Here is a 12,290-nt window from a genome sequence, read left to right on the forward strand (position 1 = left end):
GTATATTATTTGCTGATTCTCATATGAAACACAATCTCAAATAAAGTTCATATGTTTGTCCAAGACTCTACACGTATGTTTCATTCATTTGTATTACTTTTATCTTAAGTTTTTAAAATTATCTTAGTTTTTAATTTCGGGAAGATTAATACAATGAAGTTTAGGAAGTTTAGTGTGATTATCTGTTTACATTTTTAGATAATCTAGCTGACAGTTCTATTTTAGGTGGAGGTGTTTGGAGGGTGTAGGGTGGGTAGGAAAAAAGAACATCATTTCAGAACACCTCAGAGTTCCCATAAAAAGCCAAATCAGCTTTCTTTCTGATTGGAAGGTAATTCTCCATGTGTTTATACACACCTTATGACACCTTTTGTCTAGCAATCTTTTCAAGGATGTCTGCAAACTTACTTGGAAGCTAGAGATAGTGTTTCCCTCCCAGTCTGAGGGCAGATTTGTTTCCTGACAAGAACAAAGATAATGTCTTCCTCTTGGACTAGTTTGCTAGCAGTCCCTTTATAAGATTGGGAGGGGTTCATAAACTCAGGGTTCCACAGCTATGACACCAACACAAATTGCCCCCACAAGACTAGGTGGAAAGGGCAACCAATTTAAATATGAAGCTCATGCTGCCTGCTGTGCCATGAGTAATAAACTGTTCAAATCTATTTGGACTCATTGACTATATCTATGCAAGTATGGTAAGTCAACCTAGCAGCTGCCTACATCTTAGGAACTGCTTTACTGCTTTCCTATGACTTACCTCCTATGTAATTCATTGAAACAAAATTGAGGATTTTTAATACAATTTTTTAAAAGCACCATGTTATAAACACTTTTATAATTAGACTAATTAGACAGATTAATAATTACGTAACTACTAGCATAATTAAGTCATATCACTTAAGGGGAAAATTATACAACATGTAATAAGGATCTAGAGGTATTTAATATTCTGAAAACAATATATATATTACCCTGTCGAATATACATGTGTGCCAATATTTAGAATGTTTATTAATAAAGAATATAGAAACCGTATTTCAAAATGTACTGGATAAGGTTAAATTGTGTGTTACCCTTGTCTAATTTTAATGTCATTTAAGAATGCCCTCAGGCAAGCAGTTACCAAATCATATCCACAGAACTTGGCCAGAAAAAGACATCTCCTTTTGTGATTGGGGTTTGGCAGTGAGTGTTATTAAACTTAATTGCTCAGAAAGAAAAGACCCTTACCAGCTGAGGGCTAGTAAACCCTCAGTATGGGCAATGGGCAATATTTAGCTATATTCACTGTAACTCTGAAAAGGCATCTGGCTATTAATAAGATGACAAATTAAATAGGCTATCACCTCCTGTACCCTCTTCCCCATCCCTGGAAATGCTATATAATTGAGAATTGATGGAGTCTGGACACAAATAACCATCAAAAATACAAAACAAAATTCAGAAAACCCTCAAGGAAACAGAACTAACTAGGTTCCAGAGTAGGGGATGGGAAACAGCTTAAAGCAGAGATTTGTGTACACAAATGGAAGAAATACCTTTCTACTTGTAGCCTTCACTCTCCCCAACTTTGTCCTGTAAATATCATTGCTAAGGCAGCAACACCAGCATGAGCTGGAGGCAGGGTAACAAGAGAGCGCTATGGCCTGGACTAACAATTACAGCCCATTGGGCTGGTCACTGAATCACCTCTGCAATGCCCTGAGACAGAACAACAGAATCAAAAGCTGGTTTCTTCAAGAAAAAAACTTAAAAACTTTTTATTTTTTAAAAATAAAATTTATTAACAAACTTCTGACTTGAAAGATCAAGAGAAAACAAGACATAAAACTGTATTAGGAAAGAAAAGGGACACAAAACTATAGGTACAGTAGGGATTTTTTAAAGGATTTAGAGAAGATGGTGATAGAAGCAATATAATTTTTAAACTTCTCTGAATCCCCACATAAAAACAGAGCAACGAGATAGCAAAATCAAATCCCACCGACACTTCCAAAAAACAAGGTAGCAGGGTATCCTCATGAATCCCGCTATATAAGTGGAAGAGAATAAACCACCAACATCCATAAGACCTGTGATTGATATCAATGCAGAAGCAACAGGACATCTGATAGGCCTGAGGAATGGAGACCCCGAAATGCCCTACTCTCAGGAAAGTGGGGTAGGCCAATTTAAGAGCAGCAGCTGAACTGGAAGGGTTATGCCCACTCTAACAGCAGGTCAGTGCACAGGCCTATACATGTGAAAGGACTATTTCACTTCAATTGTGTGTAAAGAAAAAATGGTAAATGTTCTTATTACTTAACAGTATATGCAGTTAGGCAACAAGTGAAAGTCTACATAAGGAAGTATTACTAGAATTTGAAACATGAAACTTCCAAAATCTGAAGATGTTAACACAGCTGGTGCATAAAGTTTTAAAAAGCATTTGATATAATAATTTGATATTATAATTTTTAAAGCAGAAAATGATAAAAATGTCTCAAGTGCTTTCATGGTTTCTTGGAAAGACAAGAGCAAAAAGAAGAGGGAACGCTTTGAAGAAACCTCATTCCCAATTAAGAATCTACGACTGATAAATCTATGACTGATAATCAGTTGAATATAAGGGTAAGGACTGACACAATATACAATAGTTCCTTGTCATTTGTCATTCCATGGTTCTACCATTATATCGTCTACAGCAATTCCAAACTCCAAGATAGGTAGCAGTTTGCAATATTCCTGAGTCCTGGATATAACCTGAAGCCAAACTGCAGATGAAAATCACGTGGCTAGTTAGTGGACTTACTGCTTGCCTAGGATCACATCTCAAAGAGACTTCCTTGCTCTTTATCTTCATACTTTATGCCTTTTGGCTGCAATATTAAAGGCTATCGTAGAGTTCACAAATTCATGGATACACATATGTCTTAAGACATACCTCTCTTAATATCAAGGATCTCTTGTACCTGTAATCTCTTTCTGGATATTCCTTATGCAAATATAGCACTAGATATAAGGAGTTATTTCCTACCTAAAACTATGTCTACTGTACCCTTAGTTTTCATTAACACTATCCTAGAAAAGGACTATTACTCTAGGTTAAAACACCAGGTTCCAACAGATACTCAAATCTACAGAAGGTTCCTTTATTGTATATTTACAAAGGCTCATTGAAAAAAGATTTGATAGACTGCTTGACTCCTTAAAAATAATTTTTAAGTGTCAAACGTTATAGATATACTACTTCGTTCCCTAATACTCCAATACACTTCACTGAAAATTAATTAACTTCCTTCATATGATGAATGTTAAATTCATATTTATTCACATTGACATAGGAACCATTTTAACAACTGTACCACAAAAGCAAATGCAAGTAAAATAGTTATGCATCACAAGAGTAAAATTCATTATCACATACTCATCAGTTTGCCTCTTAACACATTTTTTTCTAGACCCAATTTCACTTCTCTATTACTCCAATTTACTGTTTTGAGGATGAGCCTACTTTTCTTAAGACTCAAGACTAACAGAAATCCACTGTAGCTTAAAGTAGCAGTTGTAGAAGATTAATGTTAGCCTGCTGACCCTTTATAATTGTGCAAAAACTTTAAAATATTGATACTGTAGAATGATGTAGAAAAAAAATTATTTAAAAATTTATTTATTTAAAAATTTACTTACTAATTTATTCTGTATTTAATTTGTTGTATTTGCTAACTTTCCAAATCTTAAGCACAAACACAAAGCAAATTCCTTACTTACTAGAGAGTATGCAATGTTCTTGTCTCCGTTTATAATGATCTTCCTAATTCAGCTTTTAGACCACAGCAGACTTATTTAAATTATATTTCAATTTTGGCTTGAGCCTGGTAGTTCCAAAACTTATTTCACTGAACGTCAAAATGATCATAACTACTAAACCCGAGACTCACCTTCAAAAACTATTTCAGGCCACTAATTGAATCCTGTAAGAATTTCTTATACTTTATTTATCGGGCTATTGGGACAGAATTCTATTCCTATTGTTTTTACTATGCTCTCTTATGTTTTGAAACATCCTTTGTTGAAATCTGAAATTATTATTTTATATTGTCATGTGTGATAAGGTACTGTTAAAACTTATTGTGAGAGAGTAATGAGAAATCAGCTAATGAACATGCTAAATTCACCAGAACTTAAAAAAAGAAACAAAAACAAAAAAATCCCTGTACTCTATTACCTACTTTCAGGAAGAAAGAGTAAACTATAAAGGAAATAAGTTACTAGAGATACAAAAATAGCTTTCACAGTATGGCCTGAGTACAAAACCATCTGATTCTAATTATTTTCACAAAATCATCATTCTATTAACTTCTTAAAAGGCCATAAGCTTCCAAGACACTTAAATAGGTTCACATACTATATTTACTATGTAATGAAAGTATACTACTATACTTTAGATGATTTTCTATAACAAACACTTTTTTTGCTCTTTGACTCCTCATTAACAGTAAATTCACTATGGACATCCTATTTCCTAAGCTTTCTGGTTAATTAAGATTTTACTAGAGCACACTGATAAGTGTCTGAGTATTATGTTCATTAGAGCACAACACTAAGACTTCAAACTGTTTTTGATAAGGAGGTATTGATAATAGCCAGAACACATAAAACAACTCTTACAATTCAACAATAAAAAGACAAACCAATTTTAACCAAAGAAGATACACAAACAGCCAATAAACACTCCAAAATATGCTCCATATCATTAGGTAAATGCAAATCAAAAACCACAATGAAATACCACTTCACATCTATTGAATGGCTATAATCAATAAGATAGGTAATAACCAGTGCTGACAAAGAGGTGAAAAATTGGAAAGCTCACACACTGCTGGTGGGAATGTAAAATAGTACAGCTGCTTTGGAAAACAGTCTGCCAGTTCCTCAAAATGGTATATGTAGTTATTCTACTTTTAATCATATATCCAAGGGAAATGAAAATATACTCACACAAAAACTCATACATATATATTCACAGCAGCATTATTGATAACAGACAAAAAGTAGAAACAACTCAAATGACCATCAGCTGATGAGTGGATAAACAAAATGTGGTATAGCCATACAATGGAATATTTTTCAGCCATAAAAAGGAAGGAAGTACTTACACATACAAAAACATGGATGAACCTTGAAAGGTTAAATTAAAAAAGCCAGATACAAAAGGCCACATATTGTATGGTTCCACTTAAAAGAAATGTCCAAAATAGGTAGATCCTATTTCTACAGAAGATAGATCAGTGGTTGCCAAGAGGCTAGAAAGAGGAAAGAATGGGATTCTTTTGGGGGGATAAAAATGTTCTGCAATTAGGGCTTCCCTAGTGGCGCAGTGGTTGAGAGTCCGCCTGCCGATGCAGGGGACACGGGTTCGTGCCCTGGTCCGGGAAGATCCCACATGCCGCGGAGCGGCGAGGCCCATGAGCCATGGCCGCTGAGCCTGCGCTCCACAACGGGAGAGGCCACAACAGTGAGAGGCCTGCGTACCGCAAAAAAAAAAAAAAAAAAAAAAAGTTCTGCAGTTAGATAGTGGTGACGGTTGTACAACTCTGTGAATACACTAAAAACCAGTGGATTGTACACTTAAGAAAAAATGACTTGTGCATTGAAAATCACAAAGCATTGTTGAAAAAGAAATTAAGAAGACCTGAATAAACATAAAAATATCCTGTACTGGGCTTCCCTGGTGACGCAGTGGTTGAGTCCGCCTGCCAATGCAGGGGACATGGGTTCGTGCCCCAGTCCGGGAAGATCCCACATGCCGCGGAGCGGCTGGGCCCGTGAGCCATGGCCGCTGAGCCTGCGCTTCCGGAGCCTGTGCTCCGCAACGGGAGAGGCCACAACAGTGAGAGGCCCGCGTACCGCAAAAAAAAAAAAAAAAAAAAAAAAAAAAAAAATCCTGTGTTTATGGATTAGAAGAATTAATATTGTTAAAATGACAATAATCCCCAAACTGATGTAGAAATCCAGTATAATCCCCATCAAAGTCAGGTGGCTTTTTTGCAGAATTTGACAAGTTGATCCTAAAATTCCTATGGAAATGCCAAGGGACCCAAAGGAGCAAAACCAATCCTGGAGAGAAAAAAAATCCAGAGATGGAGGACACACAATTTTCAATTTCAACACTTACTACAAAGCTACTACAAAGTAATTAAGACACTGTGGCACTAGCATATGGACAGACAAATAGATCAGTGAAATAGAATTGAGAGTCCAGAAATAAACCCTCACAATTACGGTCAACTCATATTTAACAAGGGTGCTAAGATAATTTAAAGGGGAAAGAATAGTCTTTTCAACAAATGGTGCTGGGACAACTGGATATATACATCTGAAAGAATATAGCTAAACCCTTACCTCACATTATATACAAAAATTAAGTCAAAACTGATCACACAGCTAAATGTAAGAGCTAGAACTATAAAAGTCATAGAAGAAACACAGGTGTAAATCTTCAAGATTCAGGATTAGGTTTGGGTTTCTTAAATACGACACCTACAGCACAAGCAATGACAGAAAAAAAACAGATAAACTGGACTTCACCAAAATTTATAACTTTTGTGCATCAAAGGACACTTTCAAGAAAGCGTAATGATAAACCACAGAATGGGAGAAAATATTTATAAATCATATATCTGATTAAGGGTCTAGTATCTAAATTTATATAAACAACTCAACAATAAAAAGACAAATAACCCAGTTTTTAAAATGGGCAAAGAATCTGAACAGACATTTTTCCAAAGAAGATATACAAATGGCCACTAAGCATATGGAAAGTTGTTCAACATCACTAGTCATCAGGAAAATGCATATCAAAACCACAATGAGAAACCACTAGGATGGCTATAATTGAAAAACTAAACAATTGTTGATGAGGATGCAGAGAAATTGGAATCCTCATACACTGCTGGTGAGAATATAAAAAAGCACAGTTGCTTTGGAAAATAGCCTGGCAGTTCTTCAAATGCAAGCACAGAGTTACCATATGATCTACCAATTCCACTCGACAGCTTTCAGAATTCTGTTTTGTATATTTGATGGTTATTTGTGTCTAGACTCATCAGTCTTCAATTATGTAGCATTTCCAGGGATGGGGAAGGGGTGGGGAAGAGGGTACAGGAGCTGATGGCCTATTTAATTTGTCATCTTATTAAGAGCCAGATGCCTTTTCAGAGTTATATTAAATATAGCCAAATGTTGCTCATTGCCCATACTGAGGAGCTACTAGCCCTCAAGCTGGTAAAGGGTCTTTTCTTCCTGAGCAATTAAGTTTAATAACACGCATTCCCAACTCCCAATCACAAAAGGAGACATCTTCTTCTGGCCAAGTTCTGTCAATATGATTTGGTAACGCCCTAGAAAACTGAAAACAGATGCCCACACGAAACGTGTATATGAATGTTTATAGAAGCAATTTTCATAAAATCTAAAAACTGGGAACAATCTAAATCCAATCAACCAGTGAATGGATGAACAGAAAGTGATAAATTCATACAATGGAATATTATTCAGCCATAAAAAAGTGAAGTACTAATATATACTACAACATGTATGAACTTTGAGAACACGCTATGCAAAAGAGGCCAGACACAAAAGGCCATACATTTTATGAAATGTAGAACAGGCAAATCCTTAGAGACAGAAAGTAGATTAGTGGTTGCCAGGAGCTAGAGAGACAAGGAATAGGAGTGACTGCTAATGGGGATGGAGTTTCTTTCTGAAGTGATGAACATGTTCTGGAATCAGATAGTGGTGATGGTTATACAACTTGAATAGTCACTGCACTGTACACTTATAAAAGGGTGAATTATATCACAATTTAAAAAATATATACATTTTAAAAATTACAGTTACATGATAGCTTTAATTACCTAAAGAAACAGTATGTAACATTTCTTTTCCATAATCTAATAAAAATATACTATACTTCTACACACAGACATATACCAGAACTACTACTGTGCTAGAATATTAAGAGGAAACCATTAATGCAATTAAAACCACTCTCAGAGTAAATTATTAAAAGTTGTTTTTAAGACTGCCTAACTTTCACTAGGTCTTACCAATTTTCAAATCATCAGCTAGACTTTCTTTTGTAAGATTCAACAGTTCTCGTCCATCAATGTTATTCATTTTGAAAATACCAACAAGGTCTTTTAAATCTTGTGCACAAAGCCAGTTTGAGACATCGTCCTCTGACCAATCTTCAGTAAATTGCTTTGGTTGATCTTCTGCGATCCTTGCTTAAAAACAAACAAACCAAAAAAACCCCACAAACAAAAAGTAAGTGAAAAAACAAGAAAAAGTATATCCTTTATAAACATTCTCACTTTGTACTAAAAAGTAAATGAAATTTTCTTAAGTCTGTGTTTTCTACTTTAAAATCCTTTAAGAAATTTTTAAAAATCAAATAATACTACGTATAAAGTATTATTTAATGCTACATTAAATGCTACTCTTTTGGAACATTTTACACTCCAGAAAAAGTTTACCTTTATTATATAAAATTCGTATCAGCAGAAGTATTATATGTGATCTGTCATCTGCATATCAGCACCACTAATTGGTTAATTCTGACAGTGATAAAAATAAAACTCCTAAATTAGGTGTCAATGTTGCTTGAGAAAACCAAAAATAAAAGCAACAAGATAAAACTATCATTTCTATTTTGTTCTAGGCTATATTTATCTGAAAAAGTAGTATGGAGTATAAATAAAGAGCTTACAAAACTATGGGAGGTATGATATACATGAATGTGCATCCAAAAGCATTTAGCAACAGTTTTAATGTAGATGTCTGGGTTAACTTTAACACTGGGTTCTCTAAAATTATTTTTAAATTATATTAAATTTGTATGTATGCTTTATATTGAGAAAAGCAACATGAATAATTTGTCAAAAAATTACTGAATTTCTCCTTTTAATGGTGAATGGTGCTGAACTGGGTTACACATGATATCCTTACTAACCTTGGCAAGGTGTTTCCAGGTCAAACTGCCAGATATTCACTGTTTTGTCCATTGAACCAGTAGCAAGTAAAAGGATATTGGGTGCAAAGGCACAAGTCGTGACATACCTAGTTAATAAAAACAACTATTATATATCCTCAGACCAAGTTTTTAATTATATTAATACAAAGTGAGGTTAAGTTCAGACCTGGTGTGCTGAGTCAAGGTGTGAAGTATATCCTCAGTATTCTGAAAAACAACACAAACAGCTTTATATTTACTCAGGCAAGAGTAAAGCTACTGATAAAGACTTGTTTGACCTGAATGGTTTATATACTCTATGTATTCTAATATTATGAGTCACTAATATAAACCAAAACTTTACCCAATGAATAGAGAATAGCATTTATAACTAATAACATTATCAAGTACTTATTTCACTCTTTCTCAATTATCAGCACTGCTGTCTGCTGAAATTTTTAGTATAATATAGTCCTGGCTGATTTGTCTCAACTTACTAATAGTAACCATGAAATTATTTGTATTTTTGCTATGGCATTTGACTGTACCCACTGCAGACCAGTGAGTAGAAATTAGTCATTTCAATATTGAGTGCACTTAGCGGGCCATCCAACAACTAGATCTATTTAACTAAGACTCATATACATATTTTATGGAGAAAATTTAACATTATAGCTATTTCTGTGAATGTAAAATCTCGTGAAAATTTCCTGAGAAATATTGAGGATCTATTTCACCTCGTTTGAGTACTCTTGCCCACTTCCTGCCAGAACTCAATAATTTTAACTGCTGTGTGGAGGACTAGCTTAGCTTCCTTGCTTGACCCACTACACTTTGATAATTCACATCTCTATTTCTTTGCTGGCACAGCTACAACCTAAGCTCAACCACTGTAAGGTCCCACTCAACACCGATTTCTCTTGGAGAATATTTTCGTCAATCATACTTTCACTATATATTAAATGTTCATTTTTCTTCATACTTATGCAACCTGGTCTTTATTCACATGCATCTACCAAAAAGCCCTATTTTTTCCAAATCCTTTATAACCTACTCTTCTTATACTAGTCTCTAAATCCAGGTGGGACTCTATAAAGTGACAGAGCCGCTTTCAGCTATACCTTCCCAAAACCCTCGGGTAAACACTCCTTTGTTGTTATGGAAACCTGGTGTAAGAGTTTAAGAAAAATTGACTTAAAGTGATTTTTTAATATTGATGCTCTTTAAATCTGTATTTTCTTTGATCAGACTAAACATCTGTCTATCTTAAAACCATTATTGAAATATTTAAGGGCTTGTTCCAGAAGCAATACCTTACCTGCATAACTATTTTAGCATTTCTGAAAATGTATATATTATATTCTTGGGCATCCTAAACGGAAAAAATATGTACATTTTTCTCATCTTGCCTAGCTAAACTTGAAGTTCAGTAGCCTAATAAGCAAACATAATTTATACAGATCATACAAGATTTTGAAATACTTACAGTATCATACACTATGACAGACTTATCCACTGATCTTTAAAAGAAAAAAAAAAGATTATGGGTGAAAGTTCTATAAAAACAAAGTACAGTATTTATGTAATTAGTACTTTTAATCATTTTAATAACTTTTTAAGGCTGACATATTGATATGCACACATTCAGAATGCAGTCTATTTTGTTCATATGTATAAACTTTTATTTAAAAAAACTACATGCCATATACCAAATACCAAATTTATCAGAAAATTATAAACTCTATTAAACGCTAGCACATGCTATTTATACTATATAGCCATAAACAGAATAAGCATTTGTAATGTATAAATAAGACGCAATCTCATATCAAGTTAGTAACTCGAAGGGAAAAACTACTACAAGGAAAAGCTAGTACATTCTACTTGATTCTTGTTCCAAATAGCATTGCTATTATTGATATGGCCGTGCCTTAATTACTAATCAATATGTATATATGTCTTGATTGTGACTCATTTTTGAAAATTATGATTCTAAACTTGATATGGACCCTACATTGTTTCTTTCAATGCTATAAAAATTAAAACAACCAGGGCTTCCCTGGTGGCGCAGTGGTTGAGAGTCTGCCTGCTGATGCAGGGGACACAGGTTCGTGCCCCGGTCCGGGAAGATCCCACATGCTGCGGAGCGGCTGGGCCCATGAGCCATGGCCGCTGAGCCTGTGCGTCTGGAGCCTGTGCTCCACAGCAGGAGAGGCCACGACAGTGAGAGGCCCACGTACCACAAAAAAAAAAAAAATTAAAACAACCATCTGGGTTTATTCTAGTGGTGAAAAAGAAAACCATCATACAAAGAAAAATGCAATAACATAACAAACTACTTAATTGAGAACAACAGATAAATATGTTTCTACATGATATTTTCCCCCTGATATAGCTGTTATGCCATGATATATGTTGCAAAGCAAGAAAACATATCAACAATACGAGTGTTACTGCTCTCTGCACAACTTTAATAGTATTTGTACTTATTATTAAAAGGTAGCTGATTACAGTCTGACCACAGGAGTCACACCTATTAGAAGGCTTAAAATTCTTTTAAGGACTTCCCTGGCAATCCAGTGGTTAAGACCCAGAGCTTCCAAGGCAGGGTGCTCAGGTTCGATCCCTGGTTGGGGAACTAGGATCCCACATGCCACCAAAATTCCTTTGAATAAGACTGAAAATTTCGTATTTAGTAGTCTCTCCAGTGTTGGTGATGGATTTTGACTACAGAATCTTTGCCATCATTTCAAAATAGAACTTATACGTTGTTCAATGTAAAATAAAATACAAGCAAATAAGAAGCATATAAATGCATTCTGGCATCAAAAACCAGAATTACAGCATTAAACATTAAATTCCAGCCAAAAAACACTGAGAAATTATATTAGCAGCTAATATGTATATGCTAGACATGATTTATAGACACTCTTATTTTGTCCTAAATTCCTCAAAGTACAAAGTATTATTTCTGGAATATCTAAAATTCTTAGGGAAAACTTCATTACTTCTTAGCATCCTTAAAACAAACTAAAAGGAATTTCCACTTTCTGAGACTACCACTAGTGCAATTAAAACTAACTCATCCTAATGGTGTATCACTTGAGAAGCTGAATCATCATTAGATAGTCTTGTAGGCAACAGATAGCCAGCCATGATGGCAATGAAATAGGTTCACTTGCTGATGAGGTATAAAAATGAATTTGAGAAGCAAAAGGCCAAACATGAAGAACTCTTTAAGAGTCCACTGAATCTAGGCAAGAAGACTAGAGATTATGGGCAGAGACCTGTG

The 12,290-nt window shown here is 34.8% G+C and overlaps 1 protein-coding gene across 5 annotated transcripts in view; it reads right to left on the reverse strand.

Annotated features, from left to right (window-relative positions):
• The window catches only part of WDSUB1 (WD repeat, sterile alpha motif and U-box domain containing 1), a 76,222-nt gene that overhangs the window by 37,617 nt on the left and 26,315 nt on the right, over nucleotides 1–12,290 (reverse strand). For all 5 annotated transcript variants that reach the window (XR_013828605.1, XM_079923503.1, XM_079923501.1 and 2 more), the window contains exons 6-9: nucleotides 10,485–10,518; nucleotides 9,186–9,226; nucleotides 8,999–9,105; nucleotides 8,094–8,273 (exon numbers count right to left, since the gene is read on the reverse strand). Coding sequence is in view for 4 of the 5 variants with exons in the window: in XM_079923503.1 (XP_079779629.1) it covers nucleotides 8,094–8,273; nucleotides 8,999–9,105; nucleotides 9,186–9,226; nucleotides 10,485–10,518 (362 nt within the window). In the remaining variant the exon portion in view is untranslated. The remainder of the gene's footprint in view (nucleotides 1–8,093; nucleotides 8,274–8,998; nucleotides 9,106–9,185; nucleotides 9,227–10,484; nucleotides 10,519–12,290) is intronic.

The sequence above is a fragment of the Stenella coeruleoalba genome (assembly GCF_951394435.1).
Source record: "Stenella coeruleoalba genome assembly, chromosome: 6".
Lineage (NCBI taxonomy): Eukaryota > Metazoa > Chordata > Mammalia > Artiodactyla > Delphinidae > Stenella > Stenella coeruleoalba.